Raw genomic sequence first — 22,982 nt, 5'->3', positions numbered from 1 at the left:
AATCGATATAAACCTACCAGCACGTTAATGAACGGGAAAAGGTGGCAAAACCTTGAAAGGTTTAAAACGTGCCTGAATGAAAAATTATGTAGTAGGGCAAAGAAAGCTATATATCAGTGGTTAGCAGTTAGCACGGCCACAAAACCCAAAAAACAAATAGCAAAAAATTAAACAAAAATAGAGAGAAGCACACATGTAGTAATGAATGACAGCCTAATGAAAAGTGTTGTGGATTGAATTTGCCAGTTCCAATATTGATGTGGATGAGCAGTCATAATAAGAATAATAGGATGGAGAAAGAAAACCGGACATACAAGAAACCCATTCTCAGGCAAAAGCCCGTTTCGATGTGGCCCAGGAGAGCAGGTGTTGAGTTCTTTCTATGGTCAGACTGCACATCACACAGTAGCCTAAGACGATTGAGGTTTGATATCCAGTTATTGTTTCTTGTCCTGGTGGATGATGGAATGGATGAGCTGGTAGATGATGATGTCCTAATGGCGTTAATGAAGCTCTCATCTCCTTTTACGACGTGTCGTGTTGATTATGAAGTGTTGCGTTTGTTGTTAATATCAACAAACATAAAAGTACAGCCCAAGCAATCGATATTATTGTTAGGTAAGCCTAATCTTTTGTAAATAATTTCGGATTTCCACTAAAATCTTCACAAGAATGCAGGAAAGCCTTTCGACGTTGTCTTTTTATTGCGTGTCCGTTTTGCTTAAATGTTGTTTTAGTTTGTGAATAAAAAGTTACTTTGTATCAGTCTTTCTAATTGAAGAAGGAAATTCGTTCCATGTTTTCGGACCGGTTCATTCATAGCTTGCCACGCCAGTGTTGGAGCCAGGTAAGAGCATTGTTTGTGATGTTTTTGAGGTCGTTGTCATCACATGAAGGGCTAAGGTGGCAGTTGGTGAGGATGCGCTTCATCGTCTGATTGAACTTTTATGTCTGAGAAATGTCTGAGAAACTTTTATGTTAGATCACTGAAACTCAAAAAGAAAAATCATTTCAAAATTGCTCTGTTAAAACACAAAAATGATCTTAAAAGCACCTGGAGTGTTTTAAATCAGCTATTAGGGAGAAGCAAGTGCAACAAATGGTCCCGTCTGGCTGCTGGAGATAAAATCTTAACTCACAACAAAGATAAAGCTGACTACTTTAATGAATATTTTTCTTCAATTGCCTCAAAGCTAGTTGATAAAATCCCAAACAAAACTTCACAATTTTCAGAATACCTTTCCAATCCTATTAGTAAATCAATTTTTTTACAGCCCACCACCACTCTTGAAATTAAGCAAATTCTCTCTTCCTTTCAATCCAAACTAAGTTGTGGCATTGATGAAATACCAACAAAAATTATAAAAGCTTCCCCAGACAATATACTTACTGCACTTGCACATATATTTAACCTATCCTTAACCAATGGCAAATTCATATCATCATTCAAAACATCTAAAGTAATACCTGTATTTAAAAAAGGGAAAGCAGAAGACTGCAGTAATTATCGACCTATCAGTTTATTACCATCAATTTCAAAAGTACTTGAGAAAATAATGTACAATAGAATATACAATTTTCTAGAAGGCAATAACTTCTTCTATGGTCAGCAGTTTGGTTTCAGACAAAATCACTCAACAAGTCATGCAGCATTACATCTTGTTGATAAAATTTCAAATGCAATTGAAAGAAAAGAAACAACACTAGGTATATTTTTGGACCTGTCCAAAGCATTTGATACTATCGATCACCACATTCTGCTAAACAAACTTTACTATTTTGGTATTAGGGGTATAGCCCATGACTGGTTCAGAAGTTACTTACAAAACAGATTTCAAGTTGTAGAAGTATCTCACTCAATGTCTGCAAAAAGAGAAATATGTTATGGAGTACCACAAGGATCGATCCTTGGACCACTATTATTTTTAATCTATGTTAATGATTTTTCGAGATGTTTAGTACACTCTGAATCTATAATGTTTGCTGACGATACCAATTTATTCTTTTGCAGTAAAAATTATGATAAACTTTTCGAAATGGCAAATGAGGAAATGACAGGAGTAACAAATTGGTTAGCAGCAAATAAGTTATCACTAAATGTAAAAAAAACAAAATACATGTTATTCAATAATACAAATAAACTTTCAAACCTCTCTTACACACTATCTATATGCAATCAACCCATTGAACGTGTCAACACTATTAGTTTTCTGGGCATTTTGCTGAGCGAAGACTTGTCATGGAAACCCCACATGCTATCTTTACTGCAAAAACTTCGCAAAAACTTTGGAGTTATCTGCAAGGTTAAGCCCTACCTAAACACCAACAATTTGATTTGCCTTTACCATTCCTTAATTGAAAGCAATCTCCGGTATTGCATAAGTGTATGGAAGCATGGTCATGTAACTGTTTTAAAAAAGCTTCAAAAGATTTGCGACAAATTTATAAAAATGATTGCAAAACATGAATCAAATCACTCTGAATCCCATAATTTCTTCACAATTGACGAACTATACACAATAGAAACTGCAAAATTTATGTTCAAACTCAAACACAATCACTTACCCCAATGCTTTAATTCTCTATTTCAACTTAATAACAATTTGCACTCAATATCAACCAGAAGCAACAATCACTTTTTCCTCCCCTACTTCTCCAAAAGCTTGACTCAACAATCCATTCAGTTTAGTGGAGTTAAAGTGTGGAACCATCTCCCGAAAACCATCACTGAAATTGAAACCTTTTCAATATTTTGCAATAACCTGAAAAAGCACTTGCGTTTTGAAAATTAACCTCTAACAACCTATGCTGTAACTCTTTAATTATCTGACTGTATTATTGATTGTTGCACCATATCCTGGTATAGCATGCCTTTCCAAATGCCACTTTTGTAAATTTATCCTACATATCATATATTACTATATTATACATTAACATATCTTACTATACGTATATCTTATATATTACACCCGACCGGATAAGGATGATGATTACTATCTTTACTCTTCCATGAATAAGCTACTATACCGTATTGCATAATTTAATATTTGCCAGATAAGAATATATCACTAAGTTACTACCAGCTTGCATCTAACTACTCCCCTGATTATTATAAGCTATTATGTTCGTTCAGAGGATCGCTTGACTTTTCGTAAGATTATTATTTAGGTTGGTTTGGAAAAGATGCATGAAACAACTCAGACACTACATCCTTCATCGGCGCTACCAAAGAGTCTCCACCTCTCATTAGCGATACCAAAAACACTCCATCCCTCACTGACGCTATCAAAGATGATTCAACTCTTATTAGAAATACCAAAAACACGCTGCTATATCATCATGCTTGTTATGCTCTTACATGCGCAGGAAATTAATTTAAAAAACAAAGCTTTTTTAACTATTTTATCTTGATAATGAGCTGCCATATTATGTATTTGTTCTACAATATATAGGCTACTTAATGTCGTTGCTGCGAACACTTTATTTCTGTATGAAATCTGTAAATAGTCCTTGTTTTGATAGTCCGTTATGTAATTTCAATATGTGTGTGTAACTGTGTATATTAGTTTGTTTTTGTGATGTTGGGTTCAGTCGTGTTCTCGTTGCTTTAAGAATTGGCGCTCCAGTTGTTCCAGGAACGAGGAGGCGACTGATTCTTAACTAATTCATCAACTTATTTTAAAGTATCAGGTTTGGTGGCCGTGCTTGACTATATTTATTGATGCATATACCGCAATATTAGATCCTTTCACGCACGTCTTAAACCATTAAGGTTTTGCCACCTTTTCCTTTTGTTAGTTTTGTTACTGTATTTCTTTTTCTCAATATCATTTCTTTTGCATTCTGACAAAGAAAAATAAAATTGAATTGAATTGAATTGTCTAGGCCGCAATCACACGTAGGGTCAGGAGTCATCTTCCATCGGAAAAGGTTGCTTTTGTTTCTCCCGACTCCGCAGCGGGCTCTATTTAGGCAGCACCACTCTCTTCTCTCAAGGGTGGGAGTTTGTTGAAGACTTTCGGAAGGACTTGGGATGGCAGGATGTTGTGTCCTATCGGGCTCAGAGGTCCACATTTCTAATCGTGCAGCTGCCGCGCTTGCGTGTTCCAATGGGCCGACTTTGATGAAGCTCTTGCGTGACTTGAGTCTTGTTGGAATACGTTTGTGTTCATAGAGAGGGTGGCGTTGGTCGGATATTTGTTTTACTCCTTCCTTTTTTGTAGCGACTTCTCTTCGGATTTGAGGTGGAGCTATAGTTGCTAAGTTATAGAGGTCGAAGATTGGTGTTGGACGGAGTGTGCTAGTTATGATTCTGCATGCTTGGTTTAATTCGGAATCAATTACTTTAGTGTGGCTTGACCTAGCCCATACTGGAGCGCGGTATTCAGCGGTCGAATAACAAAGAGCCAGTGCTGTTTGCTTCAGTGTGTGCTCATCTGCTCCCCAGTTTGAGTTTTCCAGCTTTTGCAAAAGGTTTTTGCGAGCAGATAATTTTTTCTTGAGTTTCAGTAGGTGTGTCTTATAGGATAGGATCATGTCCAGTGTTATGCCAAGATATACAGGAAAGAGGGTGTATTGTCATCAGGGATATCTAAAGAAGGGGATACGAAGGCTTTTATTACGTCTGACAATAGAAGGGCTTTTGTTTATCGTAAATAATCTGTGTTTATCGTAAAATGATAATTGGCACCGATAGTAGTTTAATAAATCTTGTTATGATAACTTGCATTGCGCTATTAACATCAACCCTGGATATTCACAGCATGCTCGTGGAGTCGTGGTTGCTTGTTAATTCAACTACCCATATACTTGCTTTACATCTAGCCTCCTGCAAAAGCTTTGTTATAAAAAACAGCTTTCTGGTAACTTTTTAACTGTCTTTGTAAACAAGTAGGCTAAGCTATTCTTTAAATATACTCTACGTAACATTTGCTAACTGTCTTCTGTAGCTCATTGTACCAGCTGCACTACAAAACTTTCTACGATTTTAAAAAGAACCACAAGTTTAAAGCACTACAAACTACCGCCCTGGTAGTGTCATGAGAATAAGGCAATCGCTGGGAGCCTTGATATCCCTGATGGTAATGCAGTCTTTTCCCAATTGATGATAAGTTTTTGGCTAGCCTTATGATTGTTCAAGTGAAAGCATGTTACTTGGGTTTTGGAAGGGTTTACATTAGGGATATCTAGAACAACTGGATATCCAGTTGCTCTAGATATCCCTGGCTTGCATTTAAGCTCCAGTACTTGTAGTAGGTGGAATACTCGGAGAGTGCTCCTGTTAAAGTCTTTTCTATCACTGAGAAGTTTTTTGATTGGGTAGCTAGGCAGAGGTCGTCGGCATAAATGAAACGACGTACGTTGGGGGGTTTTGGTTGATCGTTGGTGTATATGTTAAATAAGATAGGTGCAAGCACAGAGCCTTGCGGCAAGCCATTACGTTGCGTTCTCCAGCGGCTTTTGCGACCAGTCATCTCAACAAAAATCGTCTATTTGTAAGAAGTGATTGAATAGCTTGGTTGATTGTGGGGTTCTTGATGACTTGATCCAGTTTAAGAAGCAAGGCCCTATGGTTGATGGTATCATAAGCGGCAGATAGGTCTACGAAGACGGTTCCAGTGGCCAGTTTCTGTTCGAATCCGAGTGGTTAGCGCGTTGGGCTCACAGTCAAGAGCCTGCATGTTCGACTCCAGCCACCCGCATTGTTTCTCTGGGCAAGAAACTTTACGATAATTGCCTCTACCCAGTGATCGATTTCGAGTAATGGGTGGTACAAAATTTAAGTCATAAGTAGAGTAGACAACCGGAAACAGACATTGTCGTCGGCTGCAGCGTTGGTCAGGTGTATGTCGGAAGGCGTACACTGATGCATAGCGCTCAAGTCCGCTTTCTCGCAATGCAGGGTAAAGATATAACAAACAAACAAACTCTATATTATATTGAGTTAGGTTTAAAACTTGACCGCAGCAAGAGAGCCCTGGTCGAAGACCTGCCTGGTCAATGTGGTCATGTATGAGTTGGTTGTCTACTTGCGTTAAGATCCTACTTAGTATGAGGCGTTCGTATACTTTCATGAGGATGCATAAAAGTGATAATTCTTTGGTGAAGAAGGATCTTTTTGGGGTTTGAAAAGAGCTACTACTTTTGCTTTTCTCCAGATCTTTGGGATTGTTGCACTGGCCAGACAATCGTTGAAGAATTTTAAGAGCCAGAATTTAGCTTTCGTACCAAAATGGAGGATCTGTTCAGTAGTGATTCCATCTAGGCCAGTTGCTTTACCACTTTTCAAGTGTTTGAAAGCTACCTGGAGGTCTGCTGGTGTGAAAAGTTGATCGTTGGTTTTGGTTTCCCTGTCTAGTAAAGTATCGTTTTTGTGCCTGGTGGGTTTGTGGTATCGGTGCTTGGCTTTGGTCTTTCCATTAAGGAGCAGTTGGTGGGCGACTTGGTTTGGTGTGACTGCTGCGAGGTTGTTTTGCAGTTGGTTATCAGAAATTAATTTTTTTATGGTAGCCCATGCTTTCTTGCTATTGTGGCGAAGGTCAGTTGACTCTATCATTTCTCTCCAGCGCGTTTTTCTTTCTTTATCGAGTTTGTTGAGGACTGTTTCGCCAAGGCGCAGAGCTTCTTGGCTGAAAGGATCCTGGTTGTAGCCTATTAGTTCAGGTATTCTTCATACACTTCTTTGCTTTCAGTTGTGAGACCAGGTATGTATTCTTTGCGGCTTCCTCTTGGTATGATATGTTTTGAGACCTTCCAAACCAGTTTTTGAAAAACAGCGTATGATTGGTGTTTGGGGGGTATATTGTCGATTTCTGCATCAAATACTTGTGTAAAGTTGTCCCAGTTAGCTTTGCGGAAATTGAACCGTGGCAGTGGTTTGGAGATTCGGGGCTGAATTACTGGGTTTATGTTGATACATACTGGGTGGTGTTGGGACTTGGGTACGGGTTCGAGGATTGTTCTTTTAAAGGAGTTGATATATTTTGAGCTAACAAATGCAAGGTCGGGATTATAGCCTTTCTTCCAACAGCACTGTGGAAGGTTGGTTTGTCTTTCGGCGAGTAGAGCAAGGAGAGATTATTGTTGGAGGCCCACAGTTCGACCAGTTCTCCATCTTTATTGCTGCTGCTGTATCCTCAGGCAATGTTGTGGCTGTTAAAGTCCCCTATTATGAGGCAAGGTAATTTAATACTGAATCCGATGCATGCAAAATTTAAGTGGCACGTGTTGCGGATCAAAGTTTTATTTCAAGATGTTTGAAGAGGTGTCAATTATGCAAAAATCGTATTATTTTAATGTTTATCGTAAATATATCCTCCATCTTTGGAGCGTTCTGCTGGGAGTTCCTTCCAAATGCCCACCTATTGGTGCACATCCCTTGAAAGGTAATTTAATACTGAATCCGATGCATGTAAAGTTACCGTGGCACGTGTTGTGGAATAAAGTTCCATTTCAAGATGTTTGAAGTGGTGTCTATTATGCAAAAATCGTATTATTTTAATGTTTATCGTAAATATATCCTCCATATTTGGAGCGTTCTACTGCAAGTTCCTTCCAAATGCCCACCTATTGGTGCACATCCCTTGAAAGGTAATTTAATACTAAATCCGATGCATGCAAAATTTAAGTGGCACGTGTTGCGGATTAAAGTTTTATTTCAAGATGTTTGAAAGGGTGTCTATTATGCAAAAATCGTATTATTTTAATGTTTATCGTAAATATATCCTCCATCTTTGGAGCGTTCTGCTGCGAGTTCCTTCCAAATGCCCACCTATTGGTGCACATCCCTTGAAAGGTAATTTAATACTAAATCCGATGCATGTAAAAATTTACGTGGCACGTGTTGCGGATTATAGTTCTATTTTAAGATGTTTGAAGTGGTGTCTATTATGCAAAAAAAATATTATTATTTAAATGTTTATCGTAAATATATCCTCCATCTTTAAAGCGTTCTGCTGCAAGTTCCTTCCAAATGCCCACCTATTGGTGCACATTCCTGGAAAGGTAATTTAATACTGAATCCGATGCATGCAAACCTTAAGCGGCACGTGTTGCGGATTAAAGTTCCATTCGAAGATGTTTGAAAAGGTGTCAATTATGCAAAAATCATATTATTTTAATGTTTATCGTAAATATATCTTCCATTTTTGAAGCGTTCTGCTGGGAGTTCCTTCCAAATGCCGACCTATTGGTGCACATCCCTGGAAAGGTAATTTAATACTGAATCCGATGCATGCAAAATTTTAGTGGGACGTGTTGCGGATTAAAGTTTTATTTCAAGATGTTTGAAGAGGTGTCCATTATGCAAAAATCGTATTACTTTATTGTTTATCGTAAATATATCCTCCATATTTGGAGCGTTCTGCTGCAAGTTCCTTCCAAATGCCCACCTATTGGTGCACATCCCTTGAAAGGTAATTTAATACTAAATCCGATGCATGTAAAAATTTACGTGGCACGTGTTGCGGATTATAGTTCTATTTTAAGATGTTTGAAGTGGTGTCTATTATGCAAAAAAAATATTATTATTTAAATGTTTATCGTAAATATATCCTCCATCTTTAAAGCGTTCTGCTGCAAGTTCCTTCCAAATGCCCACCTATTGGTGCACATCCCTGGAAAGGTAATTTAATACTGAATCCGATGCATGCAAACCTTAAGCGGCACGTGTTGCGGATTAAAGTTCCATTCGAAGATGTTTGAAAAGGTGTCAATTATGCAAAAATCATATTATTTTAATGTTTATCGTAAATATATCTTCCATTTTTGAAGCGTTCTGCTGCGAGTTCCTTCCAAATGCCCACCTATTGGTGCACATCCCTGGAAAGGTGATTTAATACTGAATCCGATGCATGCAAAATTTTAATGGCACGTGTTGCGAATTAAAGTTTTATTTCAAGATGTTTGAAGAGGTGTCAATTATGCAAAAATCGTATTATTTTAATGTTTATCGTAAATATATCCTGCATCTTTGGAGCGTTCTGCTGGGAGTTCCTTCCAAATGCCTACCTATTGGTTCACATCCCTGGAAAAATAATTTAATACTGAATCCGATGCATGCAAAATTTAAGTGGCACGTGTTGTGGATTATAGTTCTATTCGAAGATATTTGAAGAGGTGTCTATTATGCAAAAATCGTATTATTTTAATGTTTATCATAAATATATCCTCCATTTTGGAGCGTTCTGCTGGGAGTTCCTTCCAAATGCCCACCTATTGGTGCACATCCCTTGAAAGGTAATTTAATACTAAATCCGATGCATGTAAAATTTAAGTGGCACGTGTTGCGGATTATAGTTTGATTGGAAGATGTTTGGAGTAGTGTCTATTATGCAAAAATCGTATTATTTTAATGTTAATCGCAAATATATCCTTCTGCATCTTTGAAGCGTTCTGCTGGGAGTTCCTTCCAAATACCGACCTATTGGTGCACATCCCTGGAAAGGTAATTTAATACTGAATCCGATGCATGTACAATTTAAGTGGCACGTGTTGCGGATTATAGTTTTATTTGAAGATGTTTGGAGTAGTGTCTATTATACAAAAATCGTATTATTTTAATGTTTATCATAAATATATGCTCCATCTTTGAAGCGTTCTGCTGGGAGTTTCTTCCAAATGCCGACCTATTGGTGCACATCCCTGGAAAGGTAATTTAATACTGAATCCGATGCATGCAAAATTTAAGTGGCACGTGTTGCGGATTATAGTTTTATTGGAAGATGTTTGGAGTGGTGTCTATTATGCAAAAATCGTATTATTTTAATGTTTATCGCAAATATATCCTCCATCTTTGAAGCGTTCTGCTGGGAGTTCCTTCCAAATGCCGACCTATTGGTGCACATCCCTGGAAAGGTAATTTAATACTGAATCCGATGCATGTACAGTTTAAGTGGCACGTGTTGCGGATTATAGTTTTATTCGAAGATGTTTGGAGTAGTGTCTATTATACAAAAATCGTATTATTTTAATGTTTATCGTAAATATATGCTCCATATTTGGAGCGTTCTGCTGCGAGTTCCTTCCAAATGCCCACCTATTGGTTCACATCCCTTGAAAGGTAATTTAATACTGAATCCGATGCATGCAAAATTTAAGTGGCACGTGTTGCGGATTATAGTTTTATTTCAAGATGTTTGAAGTGGTGTCAATTATGCAAAAATCATATTATTTTAATGTTTATCGTAAATATATCCTCCATCTTTGAAGCGTTCTGCTGGGAGTTCCTTCTAAATGCCCACCTATTGGTGCACATCCCTTGAAAGGTAATTTAATACTGAATCCGATGCATGCAAAATTTAAGTGGCACGTGTTGCGGATTAAAGTTTTATTTCAAGATGTTTGAAGAGGTGTCAATTATGCAAAAATTGTATTATTTTAATGTTTATCGTAAATATATGCTCCATCTTTGAAGCGTTCTGCTGGGAGTTCCTTCCAAATGCCGACCTATTGGTGCACATCCCTGGAAAGGTAATTTAATACTAAATCCGATGCATGTAAAATTTAAGTGGCATGTGTTGCGGATTATAGTTTTATTTAAGATTTTTCGAATGTATGTCTGGTCTCATTTTATACCTCGCACTTATTCACGGATAACTTTTTTAGGCGGAAAGCGGAAAAATTATTCTGCCAGAATGACGGTGGTTGTCTATGAGCTCAAACACTCGTTTGGTTACGTTTCCTCATGAAAGCCATCCAGTATTTAAATGAAAAAGGAGTAGGCCTACGTGATGGATTGCATCCATGTCAGATTGTCAGTGCACTTAAATAATTGGGAGTTAATCTAATAATAATTTCCTCTTTAACGCTCTAATCTAGGCCAACCTACTAGGCTTAAAAGGTTTACAATCCTAAAACCAAATTCCCCCTGAAAATTTCCCCCCTAGTGGGGAATTCTCCTCCGTTTGGGAACCACTGGACTTTAGGGCAAGAAAATAGCAAAGGAAAGGTGTACCAGTGAAGGCATAAAACAGCTTTGAGATGTCTTTTGGCTTTAATGCATGAGCGATTGTCAAATTGTTTGCGGGCCGCACAAAATTCTTTGACGGGCCGCATGCGGCCCGCAGGTTCGTCACCTCTGTGCTAGAATGACAGTGGTCCAAAAACAATTGTGCATGAATTTTTTTATCAGCAACAATAATCACTTGAAGACAGATCAAAAATGAATTTGAAAAATAATTTGCGCACCCCAGATTATTCTAGAAGGTACCTTAGCATGTCACAGCACACTGGTGTCATAAACCACTGACCTAGGCTAGCCTACTTTAATAGTTTATTTATTTTTATAATATAATTTTTTGTGGACTTATCTTTACTTGATAAAGCTTTGGTAGAGAGTTTGCTTTGTTGAACCATAGAGAAATAAAACAGAGTAACTTTAGCGGGTTTAACATACTTTTTTGGCAGTGGCTATTTGACCGGCGCCGGTCTTTGAATCTGAAACACTATTTGACCGTCATTACGTCATTGTCCAGTCACTTTTTTTCTTTTTCTCTTTCAAAGCAAAAGATGAGAAGCGCGCATATAAGTTCTGAATCCAACCATTTTATTCAACTCGTAACGTGGCGCATGTGGTACGTCGCCGCTTCCTACTCTAGAGGGACTGAGTTCGATACTACCCAGAAGCGCTCTTTTTTTTTAACTAAATTTTGACCCAAAGTGCATTTTTGTAGTCAATTTTTAATTTGAGTTGCATTACATTTACATACCATTACCATTGTTTTAAAAGAAGCATTGTATATAACTAACTTGTTGAGAGCAAAAATGTATTGCTTCGTTCAGCAAACACGGTCACATCAATCAATCATTTTATTTTTCGTCATTAACGCGTCCGGGACGAAAAAGATACTAACTACAAAAATCGATATAGACCTACCAGCACGTTAATGAACAGGAAAAGGTGGCAAAACCTTGAAAAGTTTAAAACGTGTCTGAATTGAAAAATTATGTAGGCTATATACCGTATCAGTAGTTAGCACGGCCACAATCGGAAAATTACCCAGAGAAATTCTCAAATTCCAGCAAATTAAAAAAACTCTAACTTTATTTCTCACATTTGAAAAGACATAAAAAATAATTAAAAACTGACTACAAAAATGCACTTCGTGTCAAAATTTAGTTAAAAAAAAAATAAATAAGAAAAAGGACGCTTCCGGGTAGTATCGAACTCAGTCCTTCTAGAGTCGGAGGCGGCGACGTATCGCACGTGCCACGTAACGAGTTGAATGAATTGGTTGGATTTAGAACTTATATGCGCTTCTCGTCTTTTGCTTTGAAAGAGAAAAAGAAAAAAGTGACTGTTTTGTGACGTCATGACCGGTCAAATAGTGTTTCAGATTCAAAGACCGGCGCCGGTCAAATAGCCACTGCCTACTTTTTTACACACAACAAATATAACATAATTAAAATAAACCCAAAATCGTAAGATAAATTTGACTTTGCACTACAACAATTTTTCACTTCATGTGTATTGCAGATTTAATTCCTGATGAGGACACACGTACCTGTCGAAAACGTTTTTCCCTTTTTTTTGCGCACTTTTTGGATGTCGGAAGCAAGATTGTTGCTCTCTAGGTCCAAGTTTAAAAACTGGATTTGAGCAAATTTAGGACCTGGAGCTAAGCTAAACTCAAGAAAATATAAAGGAAAAATTACAATTTCCTCTTCAAAAGTTTGCAAGGGATTTACGATGTGAACAGTTTACATGGAAAATTACAAAACACTAGGAAATGAATTTAGGTTAAACTAGTTCACTATAGTAAAAGGCAGAAAAACTTACATGATGAAATAATGGATCGCTACATAACTATATTTTTAGAAGTAAGTGCTGCCAGACCTTTTTTTATTTTTTGTACTAAAATTCGTATCATCAAAACTACTTTACTTTTGTAGCTTTAATGTTTTATAAAAATTGTTGCAACTATAATGTTTCTCCTTAATTTGCTTTTGACTGCAATTTTTTTTGCATTCTTATCACTACCTTTTTGGTAAAAATATAATTGTATTTAAATCACCAGAAAATTATTTCACTTGTAACGTTTGTAAAACCTTCAAATGAAAGTGAAATTGATTGAACAAAGTCTATTTGAACAGAAGCAGTATACAGTATATTATATATTTATATATATTTAATTATATGTTTATTTTTATATAGTTTTTACTTTTTTTTTTTTTGGAGTGATTTATGACATCACAACCAAGTTTTTGAATGGGAGACTCTCAAAGTAAAAACTTTGGGAAACTTGTCACTTTTTAAATTTTTTTTTTTTTGTGTTAAATTGCCCTTGTTGCTCTTTCAAGTGTTTATCGTAGGTCTATTTTACAATCGACAAAATAAAAGTTTTATTTTTTCGCTTTCTTTTCTAGGTTTGGTGGCTGTGCATTTTTAAGATTATGTATTTCAAACACTGTTTTATTGATACATATTTTAAACCTTTTGGTTTTGTCATCTTTTCCTTTTGTTGGTGTAAAATCTGTGTGTTTACTTTATCGTTCTCTACATGTTCGAGCCAGCAATGAAAATTTGAATTGAATTGTTTGAGTTTATTTTAATTATGTTATATTTTTTGTGTGTAAAAAAGTATGTTAAACCCGCTAAGGTTACTCTGTTTTATTTCTTTGTCTTTACTTCAAAGCTAAAATAATACTTGCCATATCATAGCATGGGTTGAGATTTGAGAAAATGGTAGAAGCAGTAAAACACGAACGTTAAAGCGTTTTTGAGATTGAAATGACACTTGTGGAAAACTTTTTACATAGACACAACAACTGCCCAGAACGATTTTGGTGGATTGCAGATTTGGATTGGGATATCAAAAATAACATTATCATATATTATACTTATTGTAACAGATTAATTCACTTGGTAGTATTTAAGCTAATCTTTGTTATAATAAGGCAGGAGTAATTGATTGAAATGGTATGAGTGTTGGACCACTTGTTTTTGAGCTGATTGTGGTTTTATGCATTGCGACATTTCTCCTTCATCATTATGGACAGACATTGAAGCAGCATCCCATTGTTACTATAGCAACATTAACTGCTTGGTATTTCAGCTTATTGATTGTTTTTGTGCTGCCACTTGATGTTTCTTCTGTAAGTAGCTGATTGATATTTTTTTTAATTTTTCCATAAGCTATCGATACAACTTTAATTTTCTTTCAACATTTCTTCACATAATTGTAAACAATATACGTATCAAGAAGTTGTAAACCATTTGCATTGGAGCACAGTTAATTTGTGTCATTTCTTTTTTTTTGTCTTTTTAGTATCTGTATTAGTAATTTCAGCTTGCATCAAAACAGTTATATATATACATTACAATTTGTCATGCCAGTTTGTAACATAAATTTGATTGATGTTTTGTTGTACTTCTGAACTGTGTTGTCACTTTAGGGTCTGCTACTATTCGCCTATTCGGTGAGTCCGATTCGGTGACTCTGATTCGGTGAGTTCCTAACCTCTAACCCCAACCCCTTAACCCTAAAATGGCAATGATAATTAGGCTGCGGTACCCAATAATTTAAAAAAAAAATTGAAAAAATCCCCCGTTAAGGGATCGGACTCACCGAAACGGGCCATTCTCGTCACTTTAGCATGTCAATAATTCTATTTTCTTTCTAAATTGTGAGATTGTGGTACGGTGCTTTAACAGGTTGCTCACAATAATTATGGGTGAATTTCTAAGGGACTAGGTTGGAATAAGGAAAAATTTAGCCATTATATAAATGAATATATTAACTAATTATAAATCTTCAACTCTTAACCACTGGCGATCATTACTGGCTTTTATATTTGGATTATTTTGTTAATTTTGCTATTGATGATTGAGTATTTAGGATACTAAAGAAACAGAAATCATTTCCAATGGCTGCTTTGTTTTGTGATATTACTTTACCATTTTTTGTGTTTTTATTAGACTTTCTATCGCCAATGTTTGCTGTATGAATCAGACGTTCCAAGTAGTTCCCAACATAATTCTCATGACCCTACAATTACAATATCCAATGCATCTTGGGTAGGCCTACTGGAGGGAAACGGTGCATTAAATCATGGTAAGATATTATTTATTATGTATTTAATATCATAAAAGATGAAAAGCACTACTGTGCTAGTGCTTGTTGCAACATCATTATTAAGACCCCCCAACACTCGTGAAGGCGATAGCATCACACAAAAAAATCAAAGTCACTAAATTAAATAATAAGTATAATATGCACTAAAACACAAGTTTTAAAAAATCAATTTTGCCCAGGTTAAAAATGAATTCTCACCTTCAATCAATAGAGTAAACACACCATGGATGTCACATAATACATTGAAATTGTGTCAACTGATGTTCTATTATACAGTATCATTTTTAGTAGCTGACTCATCCATTGATGACAAAACTTGCCAAAAGCCATGGAGTTTTATCACAGGAAGTACGTTACCTGTCTTATGGCAAATCGTGTATTGGACTTCACAGTTCTTGACCTGGTATGTTAGTGTATAATGTAATCTGTTCTAGTCATCTTGCATGCGGTGAAATTCTTTTTATTGACGTAGTCAAGCAATTCTGGTTTGTATGTCTGATTTTTGATCATTTTAAATATTGGCTTGCTTGGAATAAATCCAAAGGTAACCAATGCAACTTGATTCTTTTAAGGCTTATTCTGCCATTCATGCAATCATACGCTTGTGCCGGTGACTTTACTTCACTCGGAAAAGTCAAGAGAGCTGTTGTAGAAAATGCAATCTATTATGGATCATATTTATTTATATTTGTCGCTCTTTTAGTGTATGCAGTGGTTTCTCCAACGATAACCGTAAACATGTAAGTAAACTTGTTTGTCTTCAGATTCACATTTTTGAGTTCATTTCTTGCAATTTCCATAATTGCTCATACGCTATTCAGCTGATATATATGTATGTTATATTGAAGGTGTAAATTTAAAGAGTTTTATCAAATTTATCAGTAAGTAAGTAACATATTTAGTTTTACGCATCTCATGCTTTCTGATGACAAAATGGTTTAGTAAGACAAACATGTAATTTTTCAGTTGTATATATACTTGTGGTTTTTTATTTATCTTTTTAATCTTTGATGTTTTGTTAAAGCAGCAATTTAATAATCATAGGGCTCAACTAAAAGTTATTGTGATCACTGCTGCCAACACCTGGGGTCTGTTTCTACTCGTTCTTTTATTGGGATATGGGTTGGTGGAAATCCCTCGGGGTGTGTGGCATGCTGCTGATGTCAAACATTCTTTAGCCCAGACATATTTCAAACTAGCAAAATTGAGCACAGAGAAACAGGAAGCTTGTGAGAACTTGGAAGATGTCTTGGAGGTACGCTGATGCTTGCAGTTGTTATTCATTTTGGAGGGTCCACGTCTTTTAGGCGCAGACAGTTAGGGGCCTGCCAAATTGGTGTGCACACTGTGGCGACCGGTCATTTAGGTGCTATTGGATGTGTCATATTTATCAGAAATGCTTGAATATACGACAGTTTTCCTTGCTGTGTTACAAAGTGACCATAACTGACTGTGACTATTACCGTTATTTTAATGGTTTGGCTGCCATCTTGAAAATAACCACTTACCGGAATTTGGATCCCTTAAGATTTTGAATATGTTAATATACTGACACCCAATACTAATCAAATCAGTTGAAAAACCTTTTGTTGCAATTTTTTGGTGTCAAACCATAATATGCCCCTACCTATCAATCAAGTTGTTGTGCAATGTGTGCGTGGACGTTTTTTTCAACGTATGTGTTAAATTCCTGACGGTTTTTGATACAAAGTTGTCATTTAGAGACCCAAGTGTAATCCGCAGATGCAAACAATTTTCAGTTATAGTTAAATTTTTTGTTTGGCTACTCAATGATATTTGTATTACGAGGTTAGATAAGTGCTTTCCCAGCTATCGAAGTGCCGTGCGTTCGCAAACTTTGAAACAATCTAAAAAGGACTCATTTTGCGAGCTGGTGTGTTTGTAAACTGATTTTAACATTTTCAACATATTGCTTCCTTTCAATAGGAAATTAGGCGGGTTGCCAGTGTCGTGCGATACAACCATCCTCAACGTAAACATGTCGATACCATTATTTCAAAGGTATGCCAATGTACGTTTCTTAAAATACAGCTTGTCACGTGTAATCGTGTATATCTACAAAAACGTATTTTAAAATTAATTTACTAGATGTTACGTTGTTTTAGTGCGTTATATTATTACGGTATACTATTGTTATCGTTGCCTTGAAATGTTTGTTGCATAATTTATGAAGTATCAAAGAAACTCGAAAGAGAGAAACAAGAGGACCCGTAGGGCAGAAGAAAATTTGTTTTTATTGATTTGTTTATAAATTTTCAGAAAAGGATTGAAAAAGTGTGTTGTAGCTTTGATTTAATCCTACCTCTCAAAAACTTACTGCAAACATTGAATGAATGCAAGAAAGACGTATTTTGATGGTTAGGATTAGGCTGTTAAACCGCAATGTCCATGTTTGCAGAGTCCGCCGGATTTTCGAAGTTCCGTTGGTGCAGGGTTGGATGATTATGAAGAATATGATCGTCAAAGCAATGTTGCCCCTGACAACCACGTTCTTGTTAGGTTGCATAGGTGATGACACATAGATGTTATAGTAATATTGTTCTTTCATTTTTTTTGTATCATGCTGTGTGCACTGTACAGGGGGGAGGAAGCATTGGGCTATGCCCTCGTTTTAAAGAAATGTTTCAGTAATTTTTAACGAAGTAGAGTACGTTATTTAACATGTTTTGGATAGCACTGTCCAAGTGTCCAAGCAGTTAACAACGTCGCTATAGATTAAGCAAATACTAAATCCATGGCCCAATGCCTCCCCCCTGCGTACGTCACTGGCACTGTACAATGTGTACATAGATGTAAAATCTTACGCACTTAGTTTATTGTACATAAAACGAAACAGGGCTACACAACTGACTCTGCATCTCAAGCGAACAAGAACTAGCCAGATCAATTTGGTTGTGATTGATTTGATTACGTTTGTTTTCTCCATTACAGAGTACATTACATGTCGAATAAAGAAAAGCTGATGTTTAGAAAAAAACGCTTTGATACACTTGAGCACTAGCAGCTGAGATTTTGTGCGAATGACATAGTTCTGTCATTCATTCTGATCAGTCATTCTGATTCTGTCAGTCATTCTAATAAGGAGGGAGGAAGGAAGTTTTCTTAGAAAGGCACTAGATCTAAAGGTGGATGGGAAGAGGAAACGCGGTCGTCCAAGAAGAACGTGGAAACAACAAGTGAAGGATGAGTTTAAAAAAGTCGGACTGAAGGAGGAAGATACAAGGGACAGGGTGAAATGGAGAAAAGGGATTAAAACAATTGCTGCGCGGAAACAATCGGCCACCCCCACTAGTGGGGAACAAACCGACGATGGATTATGATGATGATGATGATTCAACATGTGATTATTGTATTTTAACTTCAATGCGGCAAAGGTCTGTTGTGTTACAGAAATGTCATCAGTGCGGTTCACACGCAACAACGAACCAGCGTTCAATGGGACATCTTAATGGAAAAGTCTCTCCAATTGGAAAACATTGAAAAAAATTCGCAGGCGATTGACAGGTGCAATATATTTGTGTGCACTCGAATCTACTTTCTGATAACTACCCTATTTTCTCCAGCTCTAAATGCTTTGTACCATGAGTGTTTTGATGAAACTTGAATCAGATGTAAAATTGGTTCAAAGGCTCTGTCAATTATTTATAACCAGGGTTGAAGTACAGTACTTTGAAGTAAGGTTGAAGTACTTTCTCGATGCAAGCATCGGTAATAATCCAAACTGATTATTCAGCACAAGTTTGATGAATAGAAATTCGCAAAGCAATCCAATTAGTGTGCATTTTGCAGGAAATGGAAAGAAGAGTATCCACAGAAGGGAAATTCCCGTTCTTGTTTAAAGTGGATTTGCACTCCATCATTATGTAAGGTTTTTTATCTTGGTCATGTGTAGCAATGTTTTGTTCCTTTGATTGTGGAAATTTTTGGCAGCGTCTTATTTTTTCGTTTTCACATGGTCAGACTCAAATGCAACGTATACAAAGTTAACTAAAGTTTTACCATGTCATTGAAAGCAAGCTACGCATTGAAACGTAAACCTTGTGCATTTAATTTGTTGCTGAGTGAGAGGATGAAGCGCTTGCCCTCAAATGGTGTAATAATTCCACGTACGTCCGTACAGCTTCTCTGTTTAAAATCCGTTATGTTTTATAAACTTTTTGAACGAAAGGTCGGTTAGAAAAAAGACTTGACAACCCTTCTTTCGTTTGGTTCGGAATAACAAGAATACCATGATGTTTTTATGCTTGTCGTTTCAACGTCGCTAGAAGTTGAAGCGACATAAACAGAGCAACTTCTGTTTGATATGATCATCACTCTTTTAATTGCAAGATGCTTCATTTCCAGCTTGGTTATGGTTTTGTACCATTCAGCCCAAACTTCGGAAGGTGGTTGCAGTCTGCCTCGCCGTGACTTCTCTCATGGTGATTTGGTCCGAATGCACGTTCTTCAACAAATCTCCTGTGCTATCTCTGTTCGCTATATTTATTAACTTAGCCGTGTCCCATCACGAGTACTTTTATGTTGAAGTAAGTACCTCTATTCAGGCTTCATATTTTTAAAGCTAATTCAAATTTATTCCATTTTTCTCCAATTTAAGCAGACAATGCGATCATATTGTATATTTGTTTCAGCTTGCCAGTTGCTTGATCATAACCTACATGTGTGTTTGCGCCTACTACACTGTATTCCGCATCAAGTTCTTTAACTACTACTACATCGCGGGTCACCATCAAACGGACGAATCAAGTTTACTATTTGTTGGAATGTGAGTAGCAGCAGGTGTGAAGTGATTGCTTCAACGAATACTTTTGCGCAATCAAATGTTCTCTCTATCTCGTCACTGAGGGTGGAAGATTTGTTTTAAATCATGATTTGAAGGCTTCTGGGCCAGAGCGTGGCCTCTGATCGAAGATAATACTGTTAACACACTTCCTTTCATAAGGATGGACGTTTATACTACTGCTATTGTTTTAATAGATCAATCAGCAAGAACGGTTAAAAACGTTTGATTGCTAATAGTGACGCCAAACTAAGTTTAGTATAGTTTATTAGTACAGTATGCTGCATTTTCTCTAGTAAGAAGCTACCAGACCCATGTATTAAGTTTCTTGCATATTTTTATTGAGCGTATTGCGTTATACACACGTTATTGTGGATTTAATGAGTTCGATATCATATGATTTGTATTCGTGTAAATTTTAAAGCAAAGCTGAGCTTGATATATTTTTTCGTTAGTAGCCTGACCTGCTTGATCCATCCGTCTTTGTGGTGTCTGGACTTTAGTTAGCAAAACGTAGAGTCTGGTAGAAGAATAATCTCATATTATTTCAGCATGCTATGTCGTCTCACCACTCCATTGTGTTTGAATTTTCTTGGAATGATTCATCTCGATAGCACTGAAACGGCCGGTGTGGAAACTTCATATACGAAGGTAATTTTTGCTGATTAGAATCATTAGTACACATCTGCAAACGTTGAGTCAATGTAAAAAACGGTTGATTTGCTGTCTGGGGTACAACCAATTCAAGCTTAACCGATAGATAATTTCATTTGTTTCAGATCATGGGCCATCTTGTTATTTCTGACAGTTTCAATGGTTATTTTCCTATTCTCGTCTGTGTGTTGTGCACAGCGACATACTTCAGCTTGGGTCAGCGCTGTCTGAGTGCCATTGGGTTCCAAAGGTTTGTTGACGCAGCCGATGATTTGACGAGTGACTTGGTTGACGAAGGACGACAATTGGTTAACAGAGGTGAGTTTGATGTCATCGCAATTGACAAATTGATGTAATCCGTTCTTTTAGCAACTGTAATTCACATCTGATTCCCTCTACTGTAGTTTGCCATTCACTTGAAATCTTCAGTGACGGAAACAAGTTGTAATAATAGCCTAATGTTTCGATTCTTGTTTCAGAAAAGCGTCGCTTGCTGCGAGAACAAAAAGCTACTCAGCGAGCAGAATGGCGAAACGAGTTTGGACAAAATGAAAGCGTGAGAGGTAAAACGAAAAAGGCGGGAAGAGGTGAGAGCTTCGTGTAGGCTCATGCTCTTAAAACTACTGCATGTCAGCGTTATTAGTTTGTGAACCATTTCAGTATTTGTAGTTTTTGTAATGAATAAATGGTTGTTACACGGTTCTGTCTCCTGTTTTAAAAGTAAGTCTTTTGCCATTCCACGAGGTCATGTGCCGTTTGCAAAATTATTATAACAGTGAAAATGCGAGAACAGTTCATTGACTTTTGGTCAAAACTATTTCTCCGCAGCTTCTGGTTCCTTGGCTCGGTATGACAAGTTGAAATCAGACAAGGTTAAGCTTCTTGCTGATGTTGGCTCAACTGACTACAGCTCCGTTGCGGATGATGATGATGAAACGGATACTCTTTGGGAAAAATCTTCTCCGTGGAAGACGCCGTTACACGACACACCATACTCCAACAAGTCTACTCGTCCCCCAAAGAACATATTCAATGATGTATAGGCTTTTGATTTCATGCCAATGTCTGTTATTTGCAAAATAGTACATATCGTCCACTAAAGATAGCATGCCCGTCTCGACCATTCTGAAACAAAATCTGCGCTGTCAGGCGTCAGCACACCTGACTGCAATCCAATGTTTGGATGCAGCAATAAGTTACTGTACATATGGTTAACTTACAAATCCCGACTAGACCGAATGTCGGAAAAAACATCGCCGGGATTTTATAATTTTTCAGAAAAAAGTATAGTCCTTCAAGAAAAAGTATCCGGAGCCTACTCCGACAATGGATTTTTTGAAATATTCTCTAGCGCATTGAGATTGAGTTTTATTACGTTTTCCGAAGAATGTTGTTAAGTGTCGTAATTGTTAACGCCAGTTTCTGTAATACAGTCGACGCGATTCCTTTCTACCTAGCTGCTCCATCGAAAGCCGAGTGTTGCTTTGCTGTAAAAGTTTCAACCGTAGCTGACCTTGGTTTGCCGTGAAGACTATACCAAGACAACAAAATCGGTTCGTCTGCAGACATTGAATCTATGTTAGAATGACGGATTTTGTTGTCTGGGTTCTGCGTCTTGTTTAGTTGTTGCATGCGACTTATGAAATATAGTACCCGTAGTGAATGTTTGAAATTAAAGATTATTCAGTATCTAGCTCCGTGTTTTATTAAAAGCAATGGAAATGTGCATATTGATTTATATTGTACAGTGTGCTGTGCTGGTCAGTTTCAGAAGCAAATCCTATTGCTTTGAATCACTTCTGAAGCTGAACTTTTTTTCATGTACAACTTCTGCTGCACGATATGTGTAGCTTCACGATTGGGGCTGCATGAAAACGATTTATAGTTTGCTGATATAAAATATTGTTACACGCAGTGTTATTTGGTAATAGGCTATAATATGTACATTGTACAACCAAGCAACCACACGGCATTTAACATAATCCATTAAAATTAAACATAAACTATAAGCTACAAACGTTTTCGGCCATACACACGTTAGCCCTTATCAAGTAACAAAAATAACTGCTTATCAATTAATGGATTACCGCTTTTTAATGGATTATGTTAAATGCCGTGTGGTTGTGGTCACAGCGGTAAACCATAATCTCTTCGTGGGAAAATTGTAACATAAGATTCCCAAATCCGTTTGTCTGCATGTAGGTGACCGAAAAATAAACACTCTTTCGAAACGTCTTTTCAAAAGTGTATTCCTGTAAAATTAGCCCGCGGCTATCGAAATGCAACGCCTTGCACCTCTAAAAACTGTCACTGCGATACAGATTACTTGGATAAAAGACGGAGAATTTGTCCAGCTAGCAAGCACCAAATAAACCAGTTAAATGTGCGACCGACTTCCAACAAACAACTTCGAGAATGAATCAGAAAAAATTTGTGATAACTCAAAGGCACGA

At 36.9% G+C, this 22,982-nt stretch overlaps 1 protein-coding gene and 1 long non-coding RNA gene across 4 annotated transcripts; both read left to right on the top strand.

The window, feature by feature from the left end:
- The first annotated feature begins 683 nt into the window (after positions 1-683).
- LOC145778857 (uncharacterized) lies at positions 684-3,877 on the top strand. Its single transcript, XR_014290479.1, has 2 exons — positions 684-847; positions 3,169-3,877. It is a non-coding gene; the product is annotated as an uncharacterized LOC145778857 (long non-coding RNA).
- Positions 3,878-13,765: 9,888 nt separating this feature from the next.
- On the top strand, positions 13,766-22,758 carry LOC145778159 (G-protein coupled receptor-associated protein LMBRD2-like). 3 transcript variants are annotated; one of them, XM_082589587.1, is made up of 15 exons: positions 13,766-14,094; positions 14,918-15,053; positions 15,351-15,477; positions 15,647-15,814; positions 16,119-16,329; positions 17,022-17,096; positions 17,494-17,603; positions 18,486-18,599; positions 18,885-18,958; positions 19,440-19,621; positions 19,727-19,860; positions 20,427-20,526; positions 20,655-20,847; positions 21,009-21,116; positions 21,358-22,758. In XM_082589587.1, the coding sequence occupies exons 1-15, from the start codon at positions 13,921-13,923 to the stop codon at positions 21,570-21,572; spliced, it is 2,121 nt and encodes a 706-aa protein (XP_082445713.1). In that variant the 5' UTR covers positions 13,766-13,920; the 3' UTR covers positions 21,573-22,758. The 3 variants fall into 3 exon arrangements, with proteins under 3 accessions (XP_082445713.1, XP_082445715.1, XP_082445714.1); XM_082589589.1 differs by having other exon boundaries at positions 13,767-14,094; positions 15,366-15,477; XM_082589588.1 differs by having other exon boundaries at positions 13,767-14,094; positions 15,363-15,477.
- Positions 22,759-22,982: the final 224 nt, after the last annotated feature.

The sequence above is a fragment of the Aplidium turbinatum genome, chromosome 10, assembly GCF_918807975.1.
Source record: "Aplidium turbinatum chromosome 10, kaAplTurb1.1, whole genome shotgun sequence".
Lineage (NCBI taxonomy): Eukaryota > Metazoa > Chordata > Ascidiacea > Aplousobranchia > Polyclinidae > Aplidium > Aplidium turbinatum.
Note: the sequence above shows the minus strand (reverse complement) of the source record. Positions and strands in the feature narration are given on the sequence as shown.